This window comes from Glycine soja, chromosome 11, assembly GCF_004193775.1.
Source record: "Glycine soja cultivar W05 chromosome 11, ASM419377v2, whole genome shotgun sequence".
NCBI classification, from domain to species: domain Eukaryota; kingdom Viridiplantae; phylum Streptophyta; class Magnoliopsida; order Fabales; family Fabaceae; genus Glycine; species Glycine soja.
In genome coordinates this window covers 43888297-43915327 of record NC_041012.1, presented here as the reverse complement: position 1 = coordinate 43915327, position 27031 = coordinate 43888297, and the positions used below count along the sequence as shown (strand labels likewise).

Here is a 27031-nt window from a genome sequence, read left to right as displayed (position 1 = left end):
TACAAAAGCTGTAACTTCTACATTCATTTGCAATTCCCAAATATACCAAATAGACAGTTATTACAAAGTTGAAGGGTCGTGAAAACACCAATTGTACATGTTGGTATCACTAGGACAAAACATATGCCACAAATAATACTAGTCATTTTGCCTTCCATTCACCGCCACTTGTTTTTCCTTTCACTTTTATTTTTTCAAAATCTATTCTCGTTTAGGTTCCATTTGTTTGGACAGAGAGAGAAAAAAAAAATAACAGTAAAATAATGTGGAATTCACATTTTTACGCTTTACCTTAATTTAAAATTTTATCTCATTTCACTTTCTTTCTATTTATTTCCGACTTACAGAATGGTCCCTTAAAGACAACTGCTTAATCCCTTATAGGGAAAAAAAGAAAAGATTTGTTTATGCTAAGTAAGGCTTTCTCTCTCTCTTTTTTTTTCTTTTTTTTTTTTTTTACTTTGACTCTGATTAAACGTAGAAAAGCCAAATGGTGGGATCATCAGTAATCAATTGTCCATGTTGGTAATCAATTGGCTATATCGTAAACCCCCAAATTCTGTTACTGAAGAGCAATTTTCATCGTCAAAGGAATTATGTGTGTATGGATGTATCAAATTCAGTATCTTAAAATAATAAAGATACTGAGCTGAAAAAGATGGATATGTATGGTCAGTGGTCACACTGGTGAGGCATAAAGAAACTGAAACTGGCTGTCTTTGAGCATTGACTCAGAAGAGTACCAAAAATCCAAAGCTGGAACAAACAGAAACTTTGATGATCATTCACAAATCACAATAAAACTGATTAATGCCCATTTCAGCACAGCCTGTAAGAGGTCCTTGAAATTTTTTTGAGAGAAGAAACCGACAATTTTAACATGACTAATAATTCCAAGTTTCCAACCATCCCATGTGGCTCCCTACTCCTTTCACTGAATTCTGTGCTTGCCTAGTCACTCTGCTATTCTTTTTTCTCTGCCCCCTCTTTTTTTTTTTTTTTTTTTTTTTCTTGTTAGTTAAAGGCACTGTCCCAAGAAAAATTCTAGAGTACTGCATTCTGTGAATCTGGTTTTCAGTATGTGGGAATCTGAGAGTGAGTCGGCTGCAACACACAAATATGGGGGTGGACTTCTCACTTCAACTAACGATGGTGTCAAGACAGAAGGATTTGTGCAAAGAGGCCACTCTTGGTATGTTAGTTAAATTCATAATTAGTAGTACCCTTTGAAGCTGTCACAACCACTAATTGACTATGAATCCAAATTTTAGTACACAGGTAGAAAATAAGATTGGAAGTTCTGCTAATATTGTTTGTACTAGTAAATTATTTATCCACTTTATGTCTTGAAAAACTAGCTTTATTTATAGTTATAGAGCATGTGAGCTGCTTAAAATTCTAGTCTCTAATTTTCATGCAGGTATGTTGCTACTGATATTCCAAGTGACTTTCTTGTTCAAATTGGAGAAGCTAACTTTCACTTGCACAAGGTAGCTATCTATTTTTCTTGCCCAAGGTTCGAAATTTCGTGATTTCCATTGCTTTTTATATATTAAGAGATCAGAAACTATTCATTTGTGCTGTTGAGTTTTGTTGTTTACTTTTCTTCTTCCCCCTTTTGGTGTGAAAGTATCCCTTGGTATCTCGAAGTGGAAAGCTGAGTAGAGTCATATACGAATCCCACGACCCAGATTTGAATAAGATAGTTATGGATGATATCCCTGGTGGGGAAGAGGCTTTTGAGCTTGCGGCCAAGTTCTGCTATGGAATTGCTGTTGATTTAACAGCAGGCAACATCTCAGGTCTAAGATGTGCGGCAGAGTACCTTGAAATGACTGAGGACCTTGAGGAAGGGAATCTTATATTCAAGGCAGAAGCATTCCTTAGCTATGTTGTTTTGTCTTCATGGAGAGACTCCATAGTAGTGTTGAAAAGCTGCGAGAAGCTGTCACCTTGGGCGGAAAACCTTCAAATTGTTCGCAGATGCAGCGAGTCCATCGCTTGGAAAGCTTGCGCCAATCCCAAAGGGATAAGGTGGTCCTACACTGGAAGAACTGCAAAAATTTCTAGCCCAAAATGGAATGATATGAAGGACTCAAGCCCAAGTAGGAACCAGCAGGTTCCTCCAGATTGGTGGTTTGAAGATGCCTCAATCCTTAGGATTGATCACTTTGTTAGAGTCATCACTGCCATCAAGGTAAAGGGCATGAGATTTGAATTGGTTGGTGCTTCAATAATGCATTATGCAACTAAGTGGCTACCGGGATTGATTAGTGACACAGCAACCCCTGGTGATGAAGCAAGCAACTGCAGCTTGAGTAACAGTAGTAGTAGTGGCGGCGGTAGCTGGAAAAGTGGACTTCATATGGTTGTGACTAGAACAAAAGATGACAACACTTCAAGTCTTCAAGCTAAAGAGCAAAGGATGATCATAGAGAGCCTTGTCAGCATTATTCCACCTCAGAAGGACAGTGTCTCATGCAGCTTCCTTCTTAGGCTGCTGAGAATGGCAATCATGTTAAAGGTTGCACCTGCACTGGTCACTGAGTTAGAGAAAAGGGTGGGAATGCAGTTTGAGCAGGCTACACTGGCTGATCTTTTGATTCCTTCTTATAATAAAGGAGAGACTATGTATGATGTGGATCTTGTTCAGAGGCTGTTAGAGCATTTTATTGTTCAGGAACAGACTGAAAGTTCAAGTCCAAGCAGAAATTCCTTTTCTGATAAACAGCATATGGGAATGGGAATGGGAATGGGATGCATCCTAAATGCCAAGGCAAGAGTGGCAAGGCTTGTTGACAGTTATCTTACAGAGGTGTCCAGAGATAGGAACCTTTCCCTTACCAAGTTTCAGGTACTTGCAGAGGCTTTGCCTGAGTCAGCTAGGACCTGTGATGATGGACTTTACAGAGCAATTGATTCCTATCTTAAGGTAATTTCTTGGGAAAATTAAAACAAAAACTGTTATTTAACCTCCTCTTTTTTAATAATTTTGAATTACCTAGTGTTGCACCTCATTATTACTTGAAATTTTGATAAAACATTGTGGTCAAATTTGAAATTAAAAAATGGATTTCATTCATGCTACCATAGCAGGCTTCTTGTTCTCATCACAAAGAAGGGAAAAGTTGATTAGTGGCTCTGTTTGTTATTGGCGATATATTTGATCTAGAGAATACTGTTTCCTGATTCTCCCATGAACTAACCAGATTTAGGATATGTGTGCCTATGTCACAGATATAAGAGTGGCCTTACCCGACTCGAACAAGATTGTTTGCGGTAGAAGTTAAGATATATGTGGTTAAGAAAAAAATATATCACAGATAGAAGATCATTAAACATAAGACCAATCAATTCCCTAGCAAAATAATTTTTTATGTTTTATTTATACACAGAAGGTTAGTTTTATATTTTTAATGTTATAATTTGTTTTCTAAAGATTTTGAATTACCTAGAGTTGCATCTCATTATTGATTATACTAGGAATTTTGGTAAAACAGGCATGGTGAAATTTGAAATAAAAAATTGGATTTCATGCCACCTTGGAAATTTAGCATGCTGCTTGTTCTCATCACAATAAAGGGAAAAATTGATTGGTGGATCTTTCTTTCAGTGGCAATACATTTGATTTACCATATCACAGAGTTATCACCAGATATAAAATCAAACAACTCCATGGTAAAATGATTCTTCTTTTTGTACACACACAAACACATAAGGTTGGTTTTATATCTATTGGTTTGGCAAGGATGATAAAAAACAAACAAATAAGAACTTCTGAGAAAATATCTTGATGAGTTCTTGATCAATCGCTCATTGTAGAAGGATGAGTAGGAATGTGTAGTAGCTTAGCTTCTGAATTTCTTACATGTGCAACAAATTAACAGGCACACCCTACACTTTCTGAGCATGAAAGGAAGCGACTATGCCGTGTAATGGATTGTCAAAAACTCTCCATTGATGCTTGCCTTCATGCTGCCCAAAATGAAAGGCTTCCATTAAGGGTTGTTGTGCAAGTTCTATTCGCTGAACAGGTAAAGATAAGCAATGCACTAGCCAGCAGTTCTGTGAAAGATGTTGAATCTGAGAGTCATGCAATGGTTACAAACCGGAAAACACTTCTTGAAGGGACACCACAATCATTCCAAGAAGGATGGACAGCTGCTAAAAAAGACATCAACACACTAAAGTTTGAGCTTGAGAGTGTGAAAGCCAAGTACATGGAGCTTCAAAATGATCTGGCTAGTTTGCAGAAACAATTTGATAAGATGCTAAAGCAGAAGCATACTTCTGCGTGGAGCAGTGGGTGGAAGAAACTCAGCAAACTTGGAAGGACAACACATTTAGTGGAAAATCAGGATGATTCTCCTAAGATTCCAGATTCACTTGAACAAAACAGAAAGACTACTAGAAGGTGGAGAAACTCAATATCCTGATACCTGAAATATGAGAATTCTCTATTTCTTTGAAATTGATTCTTCTTCCCTCTTCATATCTTATAGCAGTTGCTTCTAGCTAAATTGTAAACAAAGCTAGTCATATTTTTCCAAGTGTGAATTCTACTGGTACTCCAATCACGACTGAATCCTCCTTTTTTATGCTGTTTTTTCAGATAAAAAAATGTGTTATGTGTGCATATTTAAAAATCTATAGTTAAGTTACGCTGGACAAAACAGACACTTGGATTTCCATTTGTACACAAAGTTTCCTTTTGTTTCTGATGCACTAAATTATTACTGACAGATCGAAGATTAACAGAAAGATTATACTAAACAATAATCAACTGATATTAGACAAATTAAAGTAAACAGGACTATCTAACAATAATCATATGATGCATGATTTCATAAGAGAATTAACAGTTGGCAGCCAGAAAAATAGCTAATGCCAATATTGTTTCAGTTCAGTCTGGTTTCACATGACATTAAGATATATACGCTAATTGAGAAAGATAGAAAAGAAGGTGAAACATTACAATAAAATGAAAATACATAAAGTTGAAGACCATTTTGGTTTTCACTTATAGATGCTTAATAGGGGATACATAATGCATGGGAATATCAATTTGAACCAGTAAGGAGATTTTTATTATATTTTTTTATATTTTTCATTACGCTTATTATTTTATTTTAATTTATTATCTCTATTTTTTTTCGCATTTCTTAGGTTTAACGAAAAGATTCAATTCAAGCACTAAAAAGAGAAAATAATAACAAAATGTTTATAGATACAGTTTATAGAAAAGAACTTGTCCAGAAGCAGTGAACTAGAAAGAAAAACGAAACATGATTAGATATTCCAACATAAATCATGTTATCCTGCATAAAAATAGTGATAGAGTTGTAATGTGACAAGACAAAAGGGTTCCACGAGTCCAAATTGGCAACAAGTAAATCTTTCAATAAGATTAGATCAACGTGAAGAATTTTCATTGATGCTTTCATCATCATCAGCTACAGTTTACCGCCAATCACAAAGGACTATCATGGCAATTGACAAATTGCTTAGAACATATACCAAACCAGGATAGAGGAAAAATAATTAATCTGTTAATTATTATCTTTCAGTGCTAGTCTTCTTCTTTGTGCTCATTTGGAAGCACTTTTTATTTGGCATGAGAAAGACAGCGCTAATATAATCACTAATTTTCCAACCAACTCATAATTATTAGAGCATCCAGTTTAAAAGGTCGGTGCCTAGAACCATTTCTGATCAACAGTGACCATAAATGATTTGTAGGCCTTCATATTAGTCATGAGATTCCAGAAGTTGTCATTGCACCGCATGATGGCCAATCTCAATGTCAAATGCTTCATAATTGCATGTTTTGCTAGCCAACAAGAAGACAAGGACTTTAGTATTTGGCAAAAGGGTGGGTTAATCTAATCCAATATTTCAATTTACCCTGAAAAAAAACAACACAATGGTTGAAAATTTGCTCCTCTGTATATATGTAGGAATATTAGGCATTCTGTTTGAATCCAAATTTTAAGTTGCTGAAGATTTTCATTTCTAGAGGTGCACAAATAGTGACAAGAGCAAGCAATACCAGCAACTATGGTTTGGATGCATAGGGTGTAGTAGCATTTAGCACCATTATCAATTTCAAACAGGAGGGCCTGCCATTATGAACAATGCAATACGTGAGTACACGATAATTGAATAATAACATTGAAACAACGTTCATGGCTGAAGCAATACCATCAATCATGCTTAATTTAAATTGAACTAGACCTAACAGCAGAAATATATTGCAGATACACAAAAATGGTATCATTCCAACTAATTATAAATGTGATATTTTTTTTCTTTCGTTATTGTTACTGCTAAACGTAATTTTTGTAAATTAAAATTATTCTAATGTTATTTGATATTAACTATCTCAAAGAATAGTGAAATGTTAGAAATACTTAATTATAAGAGTTTGATAATATCGTAATTGATAAAAACATAACACAAGATTTCATAAATTATATTAAATATAAATTTCGCCTAAAATTTCAGATTTGTTTTGTCACAGTTCTACACTTAAGGAAGGTGCATGTACCCCGTACGCAGTACCAGTAGGTACATGAATGAGGATTAAAAGAAAACAAACAGAGCAATATAATACTTAAACCAACAACCTCGACATTATTAGTTTCCTTTCCGAGTAAACTACTATTTTAATCCCTAAGATTGTAAAGTAGTCATAATAGTCCCTAAAATTAAAAATATATAAAATAAATCTTTGAAACCAAAATTTGTTAGTTATCTTAGTCGTTAGCGTTACTTTTGTTAAGGACTATTATAGTAGTAAGAACAATCAATAAGATTATAGCATTAGTCATATTAGTCCTTACGCTAGTTTGTTAAGGATTTTGTGGATAAAAATTTATTTATCACTTTTATTTCTAATCCCAATATCAAGTTGTTTATAAATTGGAATAAAAAATTATATGGTAAAAACAAAAATCACTATATTTGTAAGATATAAAACATATTTAAGTTTTTTTTTAAATAATGTTTGCTTTTTATCAATTATTCGTCTTATATATTACTTTTTAAATTGTTCCTTAAAACTTTAAATTATCCTTTCCAACGAAGTGAAATTTCTAAAATATACGATCTTACTAGTTGATAAGTAATGATTGAAAATTTAACCATAATTTTCTTTTGGTGACATATAACTTCGACCAAAGTCCTCGGTCCTTCCCAATCTAATAAGCAAAATGTGAAAGTTGCTTAAGAAATGAATTGATGGCAGGTGACCCTAATTAACTGGCGATTATTGAAAGCATTAGCATACTTGTCATATGGTTGAATGGTTATAATTAAAACAATTATGATGATTGATGACAATAGCATATTGTCGAAACGAAAGTCACAGTTCAGTAGAGCCGAGACATAAACATGTGTCATTCACTCATGAATAATGTAATACACTCATTAACATCGTAATTTGTTGTTAGCTAGTCATTGAAATGAAACCAAACCCGAGGGCCCAATTGCCCCCACAAAAGTGAGCACATTGGCACGAGGTACATGGAATGAATGATACAATAGCATGACCATAAAAACAAGAGAGTTATGCAAATGGTAGATCCATCAAGTGCAACATGCATTTTTAGCCCACTAACTACAATCATCCAATCTAATATATTACACCCGTGCATTTGATGAAAAGCCAAAAGAAGGAGAAGAAAATACTCGAAATTTATTAAAAAAAAGGGGGCATTACCATCCAATAATTCATGTATAATATTGTAAATTATATGCATGGTGCTATACCATTTTGCTTGGAGTGGAAGGCACAAGCACCAAATACCAAAAATCTATCATGAGGTCCTCCCTTTCGGTTACAGCTACACCAAAGTGCGGTTGGATTTCAGAGACTGGATGCTAGCTAGAATTAAGGGATTCATTTAAACTTTATCATTAAAGAAAATATACATGAAATTGATTGCTTTGTGATTTTATCTCTTTTTAAAGGCAAAGGAAAAAAAAATTTAACCTTTAGGCTCCGCAACATTTTCCCCTGCAAATGTTATTTCAGTGAGCTTTGTAAGAGGCACTAATAGTAGTTGCCCGAGTAAATAGATTTTGTAAGCAAAATGTCAAATTATTAACTGAAAAAACTAAAACGCGGTTACAAGATATTTGTTCTGGAATTGTGGAATGCACTGCTTGAACGCAACTTTAGCAGTATTAGTGGTTGGAATATTGGAAATGATTTACAATGTAAAATTAGACTGTTGAAAAGCATTCATGATAGTTTAATCATCAGTGCATTGATAGATATAACATCTTTTCACCGTTAAAATTTGGAAGGTCTAGTGATGGGAATGCAGCGTTGACAATTTGAAATATTTTCCCTCATTCGAATATTATAGTAGTTAATAGTCTAATCTGTGGTTCCAAAACTAGAAATAACTCACTTCTTCATTCAAAACATGTAAACTTTTATCTCATTTTTTTAACTGTTGTATTTTGAATTTTTCTTGTATTTCTGAATGTGTATATGTATGCAAGTTTTATCAAATAGTTAACCACGTTGAAAGTAAATTGTGATTTCTAGTAAACTTTATATATAATGTCAAGGTTTCAATATTGGAGTCACCATTTTGAGAACTTTACCCGATATCACTCTTAAAGATTAGTGTCATAATTGGTCAAGGACCAAGTGTCTGCTTGTTTAACCTTCTTTCTGCCACTACCACAAAAATAGCGCATCACAAGGCATTCTTACACTTAAAATTGGTTTAGGTGATGATACTTACACCTAAAATTCTCTTCACTGTTTTTACATTGTTTATTTGTAAAAAAAAAATTAAAAAAATCCTGATGGATTTTTTATTTATTTCTTGCTTTAGTATTATACAACTCGAATTTATATGATGTTTTGAGTCTAAGCACAAGAATTAAAGTTCAACATGCAGATTCAAGAGTTTTTCTACCCAAGTAACATTGGCCTCTTTTTCCTCGAGCTCCACAGGAGAGTCAGTATGCTTATTAAGAAGCAATTGCATACTTGGGGTATTTGATTCATGGGCCTGTTATTGCTGCTACTACAGGCATTTGAATTCTGCACTTCCTTAGTCGAATTTTGCACCTCCTATTGCATTTCGGAATGGATTTTCTAGAATACAATGGGAGTTGCTGGATTCAATAATTAGTGTGTAAGAAACAAATGCCACTACTGCAATATCATGGGACCAGTGTTGTTAAATGGCGGCCATGGCGGTTTTCCATGGCGGGTTTGCGAAAAAACGCCACCGAATAGCGGTGGCGTGGCGGGTTTGGGATGGCGGCGCCATGGCGGGATGGCGGAAATGGCGGAAATCTTCGGCTTTTGTCCGCGGTAGGAGTTGGGCCGACCCGACCCAACCCTACCCGGTTAGTCATTAAATTAAAAACCTTCCACAGCTTGCGTTCAGAACACCTAACCGTCCCTCCAACAGCTTCCATTCCCTCCCGAACCTGCCTGCGTCCCTCCCGAACCCCGCCGCTCCCAGCCGCCGCCGCGACACCACCCCCTCCCCGCCGCACCCAGCCGCCGCCGCGACGAGGCCCGCAACGCACGAACGGCGCCGACGACCTCCGACGACGAGCCCCGGCAACGCGCGACACCCCCCATTTCTCTGTCTCGCGAAAGAAGACGACGAAGAAGAGGAAGGAAGAAGACGCGGGTCAGCTGATCTGTTTCTTTTTTTTTTTTTTGGGCTTTTTGCTGTTGACACCCCCCATTTTTCTGTCTACAACTTTTTTTTCCTTTTGCTATTTGACACCCCCCGTTTTACTGTCTACAGCTTTTTTTTTCCTTTTGCTATTTGACACCCCTTTTTACTGTTAACAGTCCCTTTTTTTTTCGTATTTGACACCACAATTTTTTTTTTCTGTTCAGACCTCTTTTAAATGGCTGAACCATCATCCGCTGCTGCTACTGCAAGTGCAACGAGGAAAAATAAGGCAGACCCAGGCTGGAAATATTGCCATTCACTAGTGGAAGGAGATACAAACACCATTGTTTGTAATTTTTGTGGAAAAATCACTAAGGGAGGAATAACCCGAGCCAAACAACACCTGATTGGGAAGTCGGGCAACGTTGCAGCTTGCAAGAAAACTCCCCCAAATGTAATCGAAGAGTTGAAGGAATATATGGCTACAAAAAAAAGTGGGACCACTTACAGTACTTCTGGCAGTGGTAATATGGCAAATATAAGAGATTTTGAATTTGGTGAACCGATTGGATGTGATGGAAGTGAAGAAGATGAGTTTGCGGACTCTTGTAATGCTGCTGCAAGTGCAAAGACAAAATGTGGGACTAAAAAAGGACCAATGGACAAATTCTGTAAGAATCCAGAAAATGCAATCAATCGGAGAAAAATGGAGATGCTGAGGCAAATGAACATAAGAGAGTCAATGGATAAGAATGAAGTATTGAAGGTGCATCAACATATTGCTCGCTTTTGGTACCAAGCAGGTTTGTCATTCAACCTCATTAAATTGAAAAGCTTTGAGAACATGGTTGCAGCCATTGGTCAATATGGGCCACATTTGCCCATTCCTAGCTATCATGACATCAGAGTTCCACTCTTGAAGAAGGAAGTTGAATATACTGAAAATTTGATGAAAGGCCATAGGGAGCAATGGGTCAAGTATGGTTGTACTATTATGTCCGATGCATGGACTGATCGGAAACAAAGATGCATCATTAATTTTTTGATTAACTCTCAAGCTGGTACCATGTTTTTGAAGTCTGTTGATGGCTCTGATTTTGTGAAGACAGGTGAAAAGCTTTTTGAGTTGCTTGATGCCATTGTGGAGGAAGTTGGAGAAGAGAATGTTGTTCAAGTTGTAACCGATAATGGGAGCAACTATGTTTTAGCGGGTAAGTTGTTGGAGGAGAAAAGGAAACATATTTATTGGACTCCTTGTGCAGCTCATTGTATTGATTTGATGCTTGAAGATATTGGGAAGCTTCCCTTGATAAGGAAGACCATTAGAAGATCTATGCCCATTCTAGTACCTTAAGTTTGTTGAGAAATTTTACAAACAAGAGGGAATTGGTGAGACATGCTATTACTAGATTTGCCACTTCTTATCTAACCTTGGAAAGGCTTCACAAAGAGAAAGCCAATATTAGAAAAATGTTTACTTCTGATGAATGGACCTTGAACAAGCTATCTAAGGAGCCTAAGGGAAAAGAAGCTGCAAAGGTAGTGCTCATGCCTTCTTTTTGGAATAGTGTGGTTTACACTCTTAAAGTCATGGCTCCACTTGTGAAAGTGCTTCGTCTTGTGGATGGTGAAAGGAAACCAGCCATGGGCTATATTTATGAAGCAATGGACAAGGCAAAAGAAACAATTATGAAGTCTTTCAACAACAATGAAAGCAAGTACAAAGATGTGTTTGAAATCATTGATAAAAGATGGAATTGTCAGCTTCATAGGCCATTGCATGCAGCTGCCCACTTCTTAAATCCAGAGTTCTTTTATGACAACACTGACTTAGAGTTTGATTTTGAGGTCACCAATGGTTTGTTTGAGTGCATTAAGAAGTTGATTCCACAATTTGATGTGCAACAGAAAATTCTAACCGAGTTGCATCTTTACAAGATTGGTGCTGACCACTTTGGTTCCGACTTTGCAATGGCTCAAAGGAAAACTCATTCTCCTAGTAAGAAACTTTTATCATACTATTTTTTTTATGTATTAGTGTTAGAATTCAGAATTCTAAGTTATGCTCTTGGTTGGTAATTGGTATTGCAGCATATTGGTGGCGAATGTTTGGGTCACAAACTCCAAATTTGCAGAAGCTGACTATTAAGATTTTGAGTTTGACTTGCAGTGCTTCAAGATGTGAAAGAAATTAGAGTGTGTTTGAGCAAGTAATTGTGATAAAACTCTAACTATACTTTTTAATTTTATTTAATTTTGATGATCAAGTTATATTTGGAGTATATTTGAGATTGAAATCAACATTTATTTGTTATGTTGTAGATTCATTCCAAAAAAAGAAATAGGCTTGAGCACAAGAGGTTGCATGATTTGGTGTTTGTCAAATACAACCAACAATTGAAGCAAAGATATAATGCAAGAGATGAAATTGATCCAATTTCTCTTAATGATATTGATGTATGCAATGAATGGCTCGTGGGAGAGATGGATCAAGATGATGATAATGATGCTGGAAATGATTTGGTATTTGAAGATGATGATGCTCTAAATTGGGCAACTGTGTATCAGGCTTCGGGGGTTGGAGAGTGTAGGATGTATACTAGGCGGAAAAAGCAAAAAACAAGTGTTGCTGCTGCCCAAACTTCTAAAAAATAGGCAATGGTTGTTGGATCTTCATCAAGGAAGCAAAAAGCAGTCCAAGAAAATGATGAGGATCTAGATGTTGAGGAGAATATTGATGTTGAATCTGAAGAAGAAGAAATCATGGTCAATTTTGAGGCGTCTGATGGGGAAGAGGGAGAGGGAGATGCTCCATTACCATATGATAACAACGAAGATGATTATGTTGGGATTGGAGAAGATGATTAGAGCCTCAACCTTCACTTTGCACTTTGCATTATGTTTTTATCATTTTCTTATTTTGAACTCTTTAATGAGTTTATTTGGTGTTGGTACTTGATTATTGTATGAACTCATGAAACTTTTTTAGTTTATTTGAATGCAATCCTTTGTTTTTTTTCAATTTCAATGAGTTTATATATATGTTTTTTTTTTTTTTTTGTGTCCGCCATGACATCCGCCATTTTCCGCTACGCCATCCGCCATATTTTTATGGCGGATTTTTGACTTTCCGCCATGAACCGCCATCCGCCATTAACAACATTGCATGGGACTGACATTGGCACAGCCTAATAGCCAGATTCACTAGGCAGTTCTTTCATGACCTTTTTTACATTCTGGAAAAGCTAATCCATAATGTAATTTTACATTTAGGATTAGTCTTTCAAAATGTAAAAGATGTCATCAGTTCAAAATGTAATTTATACGTGTAGGAAGCAATTTGTAGGGTGCACGAAGCAACTGCCCATTTTCTAGTGGGCAAAACTGCTTGGAATTATTGTTACTTTAATATAGGCCCATTTAAGGACATTATATGAAATAATTACATTTTGAAAAGGAAGTTATTATTTGCACCTTCTTATTTACTAGTATAGTTCACTTTTCTTCTTTAATTATTTTCCCTAAATTGCCCTTGTCTTTTTCTTGCTCTAACATAACCTTTTCCTGTTTTTCTTCAAGATAAACACTCCCTTCACTAAACGCTACCTCTATTTGGATTAGGAGACGTTGCTTAGAGTCTTATTCTTTCTCCAATACAACCTTTACTTGTTATTTTTTCCTAGCATAAACACCCCCTTCTCTAGACATTACCTTAATTTGAATTAGGAGACGTTGTTTAGAATCTTCGGGCATTCTAGAGAAACCTTTGGTTTTTCAACATAAACACCCCTTTCTCAAGACACTACCTTTATTTGTATTAGGAGACGTTGTTTAAGTCTTCGATCATTCTAGAGAGCTGCAAAAATATCCTTGTCCGAAGGGTCTAGGAATTTTAGGTGGAGAGGCGATGAACCTCATGGGCGGTGGTGCATGGTAGCGTTTTCTTCATGTGTTTGTGTCACGGTGATTGTCGCTTTGGTGTGGACAACAGAAGATTGTAGGTTCAAGTTTTCCTTAGTTCAGTGAAACCAACAACATAATTAAGAAATTCAATTCGGATAAAAAGGGATTAATGCAATAAATTAATAATTTTAATTTGTGAAATTGTGATGGTGAGAAATTGATGCCATTTTGGCTAGAATTGCGTTTCAAAACTTAATGAGTGTGTTTAAATGAACATTGATAAAATTTTTTTGAATAAAATTGATTTTGAAATAATGCAATTTTATTATAACATCAATATAATATTTTAAATCCAACACATAAACTACTCAAAATTTGCTTCAATCTAGAATCAATTCTAAATTATTCTCTAACGTAAAACTAAACATAAAAAAATATATTCAAAATCAATTTTAGACATTGAATGAATTGCCCACCGTCAACCTAAACATACTGTCAGTATCCAAGTGAAGTTGAATTTGTGTAACGTTCCCCTAGAGCCTAAGTGGCTGTAGGGCAATAATAGGCAGAGAGGGGGATGTATTATTTCTAGAAGAAAAATGGGTAAAGAGAACTAACTATATAGGAGGAAGAAAAAAAATGAGGGTATATTAGAAAAAATAAAAGGAAGGGAAAAAGTAATGTTAGGGTATACTAGTGAAAAGGAATACAGCAAAAAAAATACTAGTAAAAACGAGGTTCAAATAACAATTGCCTTTAAAATCAATGTTAAAGTAAAACAAATATTGTTAATGAATTCATTCAAGGTTTGGTCCTTAGGATTAACACAAGCGTTTACCATATGCAGAGCTTACAATTCGAGTCAGTCCGATTCATTTGGGATGGTCCATTACAAGCTACATATTTTCAAGTTGAGAAACATTGCTAGTCCATCCTAAAACATGGGCTGAGAAATTGAAGCTTTGTTTGAAGCAGACGAGGGGAATAACTCAAGTAAGAAGTATCCTCCGAAGAGAAAAGCACAGACCCAGGTTCGAGGCTGTCGTCCGTGGGCTCAGAGATGACATAGAAAATGACACAAGCAGCAAGGAAATAGTGCGCTATTACCTTGCAAGTTGCAACTAGCACAAAGGTTGGCTCGTAGCAACATCTCTATCAACAGAAGTAAATCGTGGTAGCATTGTAGCAATAACGCTATTATTATTAGCAGTAGCAAAGTCTGGTATCAATATATAAGAAATGTGAGGTCACATTATAGACTTGGGGTGAATGGTCAAGGACTAGATTCTTTATGATAAAACAAAAACATCTACAGCCCTTCACTAGGAAGAAGAAACTAAGGTGATGTATTGCTAAGATGATATTAATTTGCAAAGAAATGAGGAAGAAAGTAAAGGCTACCAAATATAATATTTAGAGAGTTTGAGATCATTCCAAAAGTTATTTAGTATTTCAGTTGAACAACTCAACCACTGTAGATATCACTCACGAGTCACAAAGTGGGGATACCATAATACAAGTCCATGGAAATGGATGATGATTTTATTCTTAGGACAGAGACAGACTACCAAGGTTTTCATTGTGCACTCAAGACTTCGATTTCAAATTCCAAGACAGAGTTGGGCTGTATCCCCCAAGAAGGAAAGCCACCAGCACCATAAGCATAATCCGGAGAGCACTGCAAGATTATCAACATGTGAACGACAGGGTCTATTCAATTTAATAACCCTCCACTTAAAAAGAACACTCAGTTGGAAGTAATGTTAGGAAAAAAAATTGAATTATGCAGATGAAAGCAGCATATATATGTTGCGGAGAAAATAGTCATCAGGGATATTCCAACAAGTGACAATCTGAGTCATAACAAAGATTCTAAGACTCTTGGATATTTTAGCCATCTTCTTATATAGCATAGCGACAAGTTTTTGTACCAAGGGAAAAACACGATTGATCGTATGACAATCACAATAATTAAAGTGGGAATAAGTAACATAAAAATCAAAGAGTAGTAAAAGTTTCGTAATGAGAGAAAAGTAAGATTTATAGGAGATAATGTCAACAATTCACATATTGTATGTAATATTTTTCAAGTGGGAACAAGAAGAAGTAAGAGCAAAGAATTGATAATAGTACCCGGAGACGAGCAACTTCACCAATTTGCATGCCAAGCACACCTTCATCCCATCCTACAGACAGACACAGATAGTTGGAAAATAAATCAAAGTGGAAAAAAGATATTTAATAGGTGTCTAAAAATGTGAGTTTACAAAATCAAAAGTATTATTAGTGGATTGGTATAGATAGATAGATAGATAGATACCTTTGATAACAGAACCTTGGCCGATTTTGAAAGTGAAAGGGTCCTGGCCAGGATCCTTGGTGCTGTAAGCGTAAGATAAGGAGAGTTAATTAATAATGAATGAATGGAAGGAAAGGAAGAGAAATGGTATTGGTAGGTAACCTCCAGAATTTCTGAGAAAGGTCACCGTTCTTCCCTGCTCACAAAATCGACCAATAGTATAGTAAGCACATCAAACAACAGGTAGATCTCATGAACGCTCAGAGAGAGATTTAGGGTTTAGAAAGAAAAAGGGAAAAAGAGAATGACTGACCGAAACCAGTGCAGTGAACGGTGACGTTCTGACCGGGAATTGGCTTGGGACCGGTGCCAGGCCTCAACAACTGCTTCTCCACTCCCATTTTCTTTCTTGCTTTCTTATGATTCTCTTCTTCTCCTTTCTCGTCTACTATGCCCACTCTCTTCTTTAGCTCCGCCGCTCTTCTTATATATTCCCTTCTTCTCGGAGTATATTATTATTTTTAATTTAAATACTATTAGGTTAAAATACAATTGTTTTTATTTTTGGTTTCAAATTATTCCTTTAACTTTACAGAGTTTTTTTTTTTAATATCAATTAGCTCAAATTGTTTCTTCAGTTTCATCACATTAGTTGATCATTTTTTTATACCACCTTAATTAGAATCTTTTTGACTAATTATAAGATTAATCATCAATCCAGATTTAAAAGTGTATGTCGGGATTAAACTTAAGTTTTTCCTTACAAGATTGAGAACCATTTTTCATGCCCAAACAATAACTCTATTATGACTTTCCATTTGGATGGAAAGCCTGATGTTGTAATTTGGAAAAGTATAGATGATGGTGTAATTTGGAAAAGTATAGATGATGGTGTTTACCATTAAGTTAGTGTGATGATGAATTGATGGTATGTTCACCTCAAATTTTGAAAAATATATATGATGATAAAGCTATAAATGTGTGGTAAATTCTTCTCAGACGCAATCTTTACTCATAGGTGATTGAGTGAATTAAGTCTATATGAATTTGTGTTATTAAAAAAAAAGATGAAACTTTGTGGGAGAATCGTCTTTATACAAAATTTGTTGATGATGTATGCATGAGTAGCAATTTCTAGAGGTTTTAAACCGTAGAAAAATGTTTAATACCTTTCAAAGCAACTCAGTAAGCATTTTCTGACAGCCAAAATCGTAACAAAATAAATTGCCACAAATAAGTACCACATGACACTCACAGCTATCGTCACATCATCTGTTAATGACAACACTTAATGGAAGGGACCAAAAATGTTAACGGATGATAACTTTAACAATTACAACTAGCTAATTTTTTGTTTAAAGACTAAAATTAAAAATCCAAAAAAGTCCACAGATCAAAAATCATAATTATCCCTTAAAGCAAACCAATTTGTGGTGGAAACAACAAGTTTGATCTAGTTTTTAAAAGATGAAATGTTTTTTTTCAACTAAGAGATATTCGGAGTTTCTTTTGTCACCTAACTAATTCCTATCCCATTTTGAAGTAAAATGATGTCTATGATTGTGATTCTATGTTGAAGTTGGAAATTGAACTTAAATCTTATTTAAGAGATTTAAGTATCAAATTACTTGTACTAACAATTTTTTAATTAAAAAAATGTGATATTAATCTTATCTAACTTTTTAAAAAATATGATAAATTTTTCAGGATAAAAGACTAAATCAACATGTTTTTTTTTTAAATTTAAAATTAAATTCATTGATATAAAAGTGTGGAGATGTTGATCACTTTTGAGTAAAAATATAGAAACTATAAAATACACTGTTCTCGTTCTAAACTAATATTTTCATCAAATAAACACTTTTTTATTATAAAAAAACAATTGAACAATTTTTTAATTTGTGCCTCCCTTGTCTCTTTTGTTACGGGGTATGATTATTTACATTCTATCGGGGAAACACATTAGAAGGACAGAGACATTCTATCTTCAAAATGAATGACACGGCCCACAACAAAGCAGCGATGCCACACACCTGTCTCATGATTTCGAGAGGTTTCGATCAATCTATAGCTAAAAGTATCCGTTTCTTTCGCCAGACTTGCAGATATTAATCCCCAAAATGTCGAATGATATTACGAGCATCATCAAAGATAACTAAAAGTATCCAGCCTCTAAATAATTATATTTACCGCTAAACCACTTGTACCTTGCCAAAGTTCTATAGTTAATTAATGAATTCTTAAAATAAATAAACAAGAAAGAAGAGGTTAAAATCTTAAAACCGAAACTTAAAACAAAACAAAAAAAACAACGCTGTTAGCTCAAGAAAAAGAATCCTAAATTTAACTCAAAGCACGTTGACGACGACAGTGTTGGAAGTTTTAATGTAACACGGCATCAATACTATCGAAGTGCTAAACATAGTAACTGACTTGTAAAAATGCACAACTCATCTGCACCTCCTCACACTCACACCCCCCTCCTCCGTTTCCCGTTTCCCGTTTCTGTCTACCCTGTATAAAAAAGTACTAACTTTTCTTTCTTCCGCTTTCTGCTCAGCGATTCATTCTCAGAGTCACACACACTTTCTTCATCTTCATACATCACTGTCTCATTATCTTCTCTTCCTTGTTCTGGTGGCGCTTTTCATTTTCAGATGACAACAACTGGGTGAAACGTGAACGCCACCACCGATCGGGGTTTGCCAAAAAAACCTTACAATGGAGGTTGAAAGGGTGAGACAGTTGATGCTCATGTGGTGCAGAATACGAAGCAACCGTGTCGCTCTTGTGGGTGGAAACCATACCGCAGCCAGGTTTTGCAGTCGCTGAAATTCTCCCCTCCCTAGATCGCTGGCTTTGTTTGTTTTCTTTTCTCTCTTCCAACTTTACTCAATTACCATTAATCCTCGATCTCGGTGTTTCTCAAAAGGATCTCATCTTATCGATGGAATTTAGCACGATGAAGAAGAAGAAGAAGAAGCATTTGCACGATGGAAGAACAATTGCTCTCAACCCCGAAACTGAAACTTTCCTCGTTATCAGGATTCCCGATGCGCTTGTTTTGCGCATTGTGTCTCGCTCGTTGATCGTGGCCATGGTTCTCGCAGCCTTGCCTTTCTTGGGAACTGTTCTCGAAGGATTCTATTTCTCGTCCAGTTTTGTTCCCAATCTCGACACTGGGTCTCTCGACGTGGGACTATTGAATTCGATTCTCCATGATTTCGCTGAAGAGGGTCTCCTCAGAGAGAACGATAAGGCACTCATTGTGAACTCTCCCGTTCCCGATATCTTCAGAGAAAAGATTGATGCTGTCATGAATTCTGATTGGGAGAGTAAGAGCTTGTTCGCTGATGAGTCTTATGATTTTGTGTTCACCTCTGGTGCCATTGATGCTGAGTTTATTGATCGCATTCTGAAAAATGATGGCATTGTGGCTCTCCCGTTGGGGACTAAATCGTCAAACTCTGCTTTCAAAGAACAATCTAATTATAAGGTTGTTTCCCTTAAGCGATATGGGTTTGTTATTGTTGCATTGAAGAAAACTGGGCCAGCCATTAGGTTGTTGGTAGATTCTGAATATTCTTCCCCAAAGAGGAAGCTTTTGGCGATAAAAACAAAGACAGGCCAAGGCGTGGGGTTAATTAATTGAACATTGAAGCTTTTTATTAGCTTGGTGTTTCTGTGATGTGCTCTGCACTGTTTGTTACGACTACTTGGTTCGCTTCTATCTTGTGTGTTTCGTTTCCGGTGTTTGGTTTGTTTCTGTTATGCTTTGTGCTCCTATTTACATGGTGCTATTGCTTATGATCTGATAGTGCTATAAATAAAAGGCTTGTTATCTTTAGTTCTTCTTTGCCTCTTTTCAATCATTGCGTTATGTGATCAAGTGTGTAATGAGATTATAATTAATAAAAGAATCTTAGTTTGGAGCAATGTTTCATTATTTAATAAGAGAATCAAGTCAATCATGTCCATCTTTTTCAGGACATCTGTTGCTTCCTTCATTGGTGAAACTTTGCAGGATAGAAAACGAATCAATATTGGTCTAGTAAGATATCTTTGCCATGGAGAATAAAAATGGATCTGGATCCCTGAGTTACATTTCACACATTTAATCTTGCAGTCATGGTCCAAGGACTATTTTTTTTTTATCATTATACATTAATTTTTTAAAGATTAAAAAATAAAATTAAAATATCCCTTTATCTCTTATTGCAGAGAATCCTCTTCCAAAATGATATGGTATTGGTATCTACTCAAGTTTTGAAACTTCTCTCTATTTTGGATTAATGATTGAGCGGTTTTTCCAAGAGATGTGTGAACATGAACCTTGAACCTGAATACTATGAATTATTATAAACAACTCTTTCATTCTTGTAGATAAAACTATCCTTCAGAAACCACCCTTTTCATATGGTGATATGGTTAATTATAAAATTTGAATATGGTCTATAGTGACAGTTAAACCGTGATTTTATAGTTATACCATTGACAGAAAATTATATTTCCCTTTCCTGGAAAAGGATCACAGGCCCCATTTCCCCTACTCTTTTTTAATTATCATAATATATAAGTTTTACCTTTTAAACAAAAGGTGGCTGTAGTTTAGTGGTAAGAATTCCACGTTGTGGCCGTGGAGACCTGGGCTCGAATCCCAGCAGCCACACAATACCTTTTATATTTTGCGGGTTAAAACTTGGAACGGAAACGGGTTTAGAATGTCGCCTTAAGTCCAGGTCAAAGCACCCTTTATTTTTTAAGAGTTGAGGCTAGGCTTAATGCTTCCTGCGTCTTCCCGATCCAACACACAACTTCGTTCGGCGACTCATAATAAGGTCAATTTCTTATTTATTTATTTTTGCATCTGTTCGTATCATATGACGGAACTCAATTCATTTGATACATTATTTGGTTTTATTTTTTCTTGTAAGAGATATGATTGATGATGAAACCTTGGGAGCCATTGCCAACTTTCTTGGCATCTTCATTTTTGCTTTGGTTATAGCTTATCACCTGGTCACTGCGGACCCCAAATATGAAGCCAGCTAAGATATATATTTTGAATTTAATTTCTCATGTATTCAAGACAAAAATTGGATGGATTCAATTTTGTTGATTGATCTGTTAGGTCAGTTTCTTTCTATGTATGACTTAATATTGATGAAACCACCACAATTCGATTGAGGATTATGCAGGCTAAATCTTCAATATTTTAGAGGCGTACGTATGTTAATTAACCATGTTGGTGTTTTGGTATTGATGCAAATTGCAAAGTACTAATTGTACAATGCCCTTGAAATTGTTCAGATTAACCAAGAATATGGATTATTGATAGATTCGTATTCATTTCCCTTGGTTGCCATTGGCCAAAATTTTATAATAGCAAGCACAAACTACCGAATATAGTCTTTTTCTGTTTTTGGAAAGCTAAAATACTCACAATTGCTAGTAATTTAGAGGAAAAATACATTATGCTTCAATGCAACATACATGCATATTTGCTCAAAGACAAAAGTGAAACATATATATGATGCTCCATTGCATGGCATATCCACTCAATCAAAGCATAGCAAACAAAGTAAATAAACATGATGGGAATTGAAAGCTTGTTCGTGATGAACCTTTATTTGACTGCACATATATAGCAACATTGATTACGCTACATTAATCTACTGTGGAGTGTAGCAAATAATGCTACTACTCAAGGATTGGTAGGGTTGGGAGGTGGTGAGAAGGGTGGAAGTGTGCGAATTAAGGGTGATGGCAACCTATACTCTGGCCAGTCTGTTACTGGGGGGAATGGAGGATATATCACGCGAGGAGGATAATTTCCCATATTGGGCATTGTGGGTGCCAGAAGTTTTCTACTGGCTTGGACATTGCTAATGGATAAAAGTGACAAAGCAATGAAGAAGAATGATAAGAGATGCACACGGAAGGAAGCCATTTTAGTAGTATATGGTTGGAATCAGTAAGTAGGAAAAAAGTGTAAGAGGATTCGTGGTGATGAGACAAGGACCTGCCCTATTTGAGCTTTTATAGTGGGGAATTCGCCTAAAGAACGGTGTTTTATGTGTGGATCGTTGCACCTCATCCACGTCGGTTTTAAATGTTCTTCAAATGTTCTCTTTTATAGATGCTTTTTCTCCCAACTTATAAATATACTTTTTCTCCCAACACTCTTCAATTTAAGAGAACTCATAAAAGTAGTTAAAGGAGGATTTTGAAAGCTTAACGAAATATTATTATTTAAATTCCCCAACTAAATTTACTTGCCCTTTGGAGTTTATTTACCTTTCACCTTCTTTCTTCACAGGTCGTGTCTACAGACTACAGTTCACCGCTCAATCGGTCATCACTTGGTCCCAGAGCTGTTGGGTAGGAGGCATTGAGTTTACTATTAAAATAGACTAGCTAAAGATATAGTGCCTCGATTTAGAGCAGGAAAATGCATTTCAATTCAAGAGAAATATGTGGTTGATGTACCTGCCATGTGCTTCTTAATTCTTATGCATTAACTGTTAGATTTATAGACAGTAAACCTTTCTCCTTATGTATTCTTAGATGTTATACTCCATTAAGAAATTAAAAGTGATTTTTTTTCATTTTAAAAGTATTATTAATAATTTAATTTATTCTTCATAAGTTTTAAATATATAAAATATATTTATATTTATAATAAATATTTTATATTATGATACAAGATTTTTTTTTATTGATAATTTCTTTAAAAATAAAGGTAAAAATGATAGATTGAAAAAGAGAAAAGATTAAAAAATTCTTAAAAACATCCAACTTAGAGGAAGAGAGAAGATGTTGGGAGTAGGGGGGAGGCGGAAGAAGGAAGAGGAAGAGAGCAGAGGGAGTGGGGTGAGGAAATTCAAATGGGAGGCAGAATAGACTTTTTCCTTCTAGGTAGGGGCCAAGAACAATTGGAGTAGGAACAAATAGCAACACCCAACTTAGATTTAGCTACTTGTTCGTTTGTCTACTGTTTATTTAAGAAAAAAAAATATTAAGTTTCTGATGTTATATATTGATGCTCATGACAATATGAATTGAATGAAATTTGTTTCCAGTGGCCACAAAGTATTTTGCCTTCAGCATTTCTTCTGCCTCATGAAAATTTGTTATAACAAAGTTATAGCTTGCTGTATAGTTCAAGATTTTCTGATTATTCGGGATATTTGGATCCGTTATTACAAAAAATTAGTATGAATCATTGATGAGAGTTTTAAAAACAAAAAGAATAGCACCAAAAATTATTGTGAAGTTTTATAACTTATACTTATGTAATATATTGCTTGATATTAATTAAAAAAAAAGTATATTGCTTGATCTGAACCTTGTGTTAATAGTACTAAAGTTCAATAGAAAGCAACTTATGCTTAAGTTGCTAAGGATACGTTATTTTTGGTTGATAACCTTTTTCTACAGTTTAAAACAGTTATCTAACACATGACAAAGTTATTGATGCAATTATAACTTCAAACAAGAGAAGCATAAGGTTACTACTATTAGCTAATTTAGGGAAGTTCAAGTAGTGTGGAAGTATAATAGCTATTGTTGTTACAACTTACTTCTATGAGATGAAACACCAGATTTCATGATTTAGTTCACAGTGCATCGTTTCGCTATATATATTTTACTACTTCTTCCTTTACTCTTATCATTACGTGGTATAAACTGCTTGAGCTATGTAAGCTAAACGTTGAGAAGTGAAAACCTAAGGGTTAAAGTGAAATAATATCAGTGATGTAAATATAATTAATCAGAGATGTTGGAAGAGCTTAAAAGGAGAAGACATATCATAAATGTATATAACAGTGTAATCATAGGCACAATCTACAGACTACAATATAATAAAAAGTACAAACAATAACTAGAAGTACTCATAATTTGAAAAGAAAATACAATGTTTTTCAAACCAAACAACAAAGATACACGGAAAACACCATACTATGCTTTCACATACGCGAAAGGAATCAAGCCATATCTATTGCATGCATGCAACATGGCAGGGATACCACCAAGTCAGAGGAATGAAAGGTATTTTAAGGGCTTGAGGTGGAAGGTGGTGGAGATAGGAAAGGAATGGAGGGCATAGTGGTTGGAATAGTGAATGTGGGGATTGAGGGAGTGTTGGGCAATGAAGGAATGGTTGGAATGCTGCTGGGAAGTGGAGGCAAAGTGGTAGGCAAAGATGGCAGGGTGGGTTGTGGCAGTGTTGAGCTGAATGAGATTACTATAGGTGGAAAAAGAAAACTTGCCTTCTGAATTACTAATATAATGAATTCTTAGAGATTTAAATTTGAAATCCTTAATTAATTAAGACAACTCTGGCTAAATACTTATTGGTAATTTGACTTGGTTAGGGGAAACAACAAAGTTTCACATGCTTGTATCTCTATATTTTAATAATTTATATTTTTATTTAGAAAAATATTATCTATTTTTATGTTATTTCCTCTTTTATACAGTTTATTTAATGCCATCTCTGTTGTTGTTGATATTTTGTTGAAAATGGTATACAAGAATTGAAGATGACGGGTTACTGTTGATTTATTTCAGAGTGGGATTTGGACAGTTTCCCAGGATGGTTCTATTCCATGAACCCAACCCCCAAACCAAGATCATCTGATCCTACTTATCTTCAACTGGTATGCTTTCCTCGGTATATATATTTTATGATAATGTTGGTCTGCCGTGCAACTAACTTTTTATACTCACAAATCTTATGGTTACCGTTGTATTTTTATGTTATTTCTTCTAGATTTTTGTCTCTTATCTGTTTTTCTGCTTTTCCCTTTAATGTTTTTCAATTTTGGAAACACAACTCAACATATCTCAAAATCACCGAATGGTTTTGGGTGTAATAAAGGAACACATCAGGGAGGGATCCATGTAATTTATTCTATTTTTAACCACGTGTAGCACCAGTATTCAAACTAGTGAATATATGTGGGGGAAGGAAAAAGTGTAGGATTCCTTCTTGAATGGGACGTTTCTTTCATTCTATGGTTAAACTCACTGTTATCAAACAAAAGAATTATGTGCTTTGGCTGAATTCTTTCTAATATAAATGGGCGAAACTGTATATATGACATGAAAGCAGGGAGAAAACAAATAAGATTGTTATCATGTTCAAATTCAAAGGCTTAAATATACCATTCCAGAGGCATAAAAATAAAAAGAGAGAAAATGCATCACTTTTTTCTATTTCTACAAATCAAATTATGTTAGGAATTAGGAAGTTAGCTAGGAAAGTTACTGTAGTTGGTTAGTAGAAGGGTTAGGCAGATAGAGGGGATTTGAGAGGTATATAAATACGAGGAGGATATATGTAAGCAAGAAGCTTTCAACCTTGTATCATTTGTAGATTGAGCTTTTGCTCTTTATAAAAAGACAAATAATTTGTGAAGGTGAAACCCATGGAGGAGAGACCTCTCTCCTATTTTCTGTTTCCATTCAATTCAATAAAGTATGTATTCCCTTCTCATTATATTCTTGGTGCTTAATAATTTATCTTCTCCTTCAGCTAGTGAAAGGGTGTTGCACCATCTTTGAATAAACATCATAGGTTCCAATTAAAGTAATAGAATTTTCCATTGAAATATATCACAGATAATCAATAGTTACCCATGAAATATATCACAAATAATAGAATTCTCTTATTACTTTTGACTTGTTATTACTTTCAACGAGAAAACATGTATCAGTTGGTTAGGAAGCTGACGAGGGAAGATTGTTTTTTGATTGTTGGGTATTGATCAGGCATTGCTTTTGGATTTCTACATTTTTTACTTTGTTTTAGGTAATGAAATAGAAAAGTAACTTAATAGAGAATGAATGATATTATTAGGCTCTGACTTTAAAAGTACATTTATATATTTATAGATAAAACTTTGGCTAACTAACAAAATTATTTTTATTATTTTAATGTTCTTTTTGTCATTTCATAATAATATTGTTTTTATCATTTCATAATAATGCTTTTATTATTTTAAATTATTTTTTTTCTTCAAAATAACATTCTAAAGCGATCGTTAACTACCTTTCTAAGACGAGTTTCATATAAAACGGTCGTTAGCTCCTGTATTTGAATAAATCATTTTATTATATATTTTGGACTAATAAGGTGGTTGGCTATTGTTAAGTTATAGCCTCCAATATTCAAATGTAGGATGGCCAGCTCATACTTTATAGTAACAAATATGAAGTGGGGGTGCAATTATTCAACAATAAAGTGCATATTTGTTTATAATTGTTTCTGGGCAGAATATTGGGGTTGGAAAACGTGGAAATACAAGAGTTGGTTCATCTAACTGAGTTCACCTCAGCTGCCAGACGTCACCCTTTAGGCATACAAGTATTACTACCATTTGAGGCTTTGATTGAATTACCCATAAAATCTATTTGACTTTGACCATAGTAGAACTTTATTTTAGTAATTTTTTTAAGGTTAAAATATGTTTGTAATTTTTAATAAATATTTAAACTGTATGTTTATTTTTTAATAATTTTTTCTTTGTTTTTGTTAGCTGATAAAATAATAATTTTATTTTTGTTCATTGGAACTTTTTCATTTCTTATAAATTAGAATTTTTTTCTATTTGATAAAAAAATTTATTCGTTATTAGTTTTTTTTGAAAAAGATTAGTAATAAATGAAAAAAATATTAAAAAATAAATATAAAATTCATTAATTTATTAGATTAAAAAAATATTAAAGATAAAAAATAAAATTATTCTTTTATTAAGAACTCAATGCAAAGAAAAAATTTATGAAAAAATAAATATAATATTTGAGTATTTATTAGGGATAAAAAATATATTTTAGTTTTTTTTAATAATCTTATCCATTAATTATTTTTCATTTTTACTATATAGTCACAGAATACTGATACAGAGCTTCAAACTTATATCCTCCCGCATAAAACAAGTACATATTAAATCCTCTTATAAAGGCTATAGTATATCAAGTATCAATTTAGTACAAGAAAAAATTATCCTTTTCACGTTGCACAAAGGCTAAAGGGAGACATTTATATATCATATATGATTCTCCATTACAAGGAGCTACATGGCATATTTCACCCAATCAAAGGATAGAAAACAAGAAGTACAAAAAAAGATAGGAAAGCCTGTGATTGAAACTTTTATTTTAC

At 34.6% G+C, this 27031-nt stretch overlaps 6 protein-coding genes and 1 non-coding gene across 7 annotated transcripts; 6 read left to right on the top strand and 1 right to left on the bottom strand.

The window, feature by feature from the left end:
- Positions 1-540: 540 nt before the first annotated feature.
- On the top strand, positions 541-4697 carry LOC114372926 (root phototropism protein 3-like). The gene is made up of 5 exons (XM_028330490.1): positions 541-838; positions 1079-1192; positions 1421-1490; positions 1631-2932; positions 3888-4697. Exons 2-5 carry the CDS (start codon positions 1080-1082, stop codon positions 4434-4436), a joined length of 2034 nt encoding a protein of 677 aa, XP_028186291.1. The 5' UTR covers positions 541-838; position 1079; the 3' UTR covers positions 4437-4697.
- A 5197-nt stretch (positions 4698-9894) lies between these two features.
- On the top strand, positions 9895-11013 carry LOC114373327. The gene has a single exon (XM_028330813.1). The coding sequence runs from the start codon at positions 9895-9897 to the stop codon at positions 11011-11013; it is 1119 nt and encodes a 372-aa protein (XP_028186614.1).
- A 116-nt stretch (positions 11014-11129) lies between these two features.
- LOC114373326 lies at positions 11130-11854 on the top strand. Its single transcript, XM_028330812.1, has 2 exons — positions 11130-11658; positions 11751-11854. Exons 1-2 carry the CDS (start codon positions 11130-11132, stop codon positions 11852-11854), a joined length of 633 nt encoding a protein of 210 aa, XP_028186613.1.
- Positions 11855-14941: 3087 nt separating this feature from the next.
- LOC114376946 (peptidyl-prolyl cis-trans isomerase FKBP12-like) lies at positions 14942-16359 on the bottom strand. Its single transcript, XM_028335287.1, has 5 exons — positions 16175-16359; positions 16024-16057; positions 15883-15944; positions 15696-15748; positions 14942-15240 (listed from the first exon to the last, which is right to left on the bottom strand). Exons 1-5 carry the CDS (start codon positions 16260-16262, stop codon positions 15139-15141), a joined length of 339 nt encoding a protein of 112 aa, XP_028191088.1. The 5' UTR covers positions 16263-16359; the 3' UTR covers positions 14942-15138.
- Positions 16360-18261: 1902 nt separating this feature from the next.
- LOC114375391 lies at positions 18262-19797 on the top strand. The gene is made up of 2 exons (XM_028333164.1): positions 18262-18677; positions 18794-19797. Exon 2 carries the CDS (start codon positions 18809-18811, stop codon positions 19511-19513), a length of 705 nt encoding a protein of 234 aa, XP_028188965.1. The 5' UTR covers positions 18262-18677; positions 18794-18808; the 3' UTR covers positions 19514-19797.
- A 661-nt stretch (positions 19798-20458) lies between these two features.
- Positions 20459-20530, top strand: TRNAH-GUG. Its single transcript has one exon. It is a non-coding gene; the product is annotated as a tRNA-His (tRNA).
- Positions 20484-21671, top strand: LOC114375395 (dolichyl-diphosphooligosaccharide--protein glycosyltransferase subunit 4A). Its single transcript, XM_028333168.1, has 2 exons — positions 20484-20699; positions 20796-21671. Exon 2 carries the CDS (start codon positions 20800-20802, stop codon positions 20911-20913), a length of 114 nt encoding a protein of 37 aa, XP_028188969.1. The 5' UTR covers positions 20484-20699; positions 20796-20799; the 3' UTR covers positions 20914-21671.
- The last annotated feature ends 5360 nt before the right edge of the window (positions 21672-27031 follow it).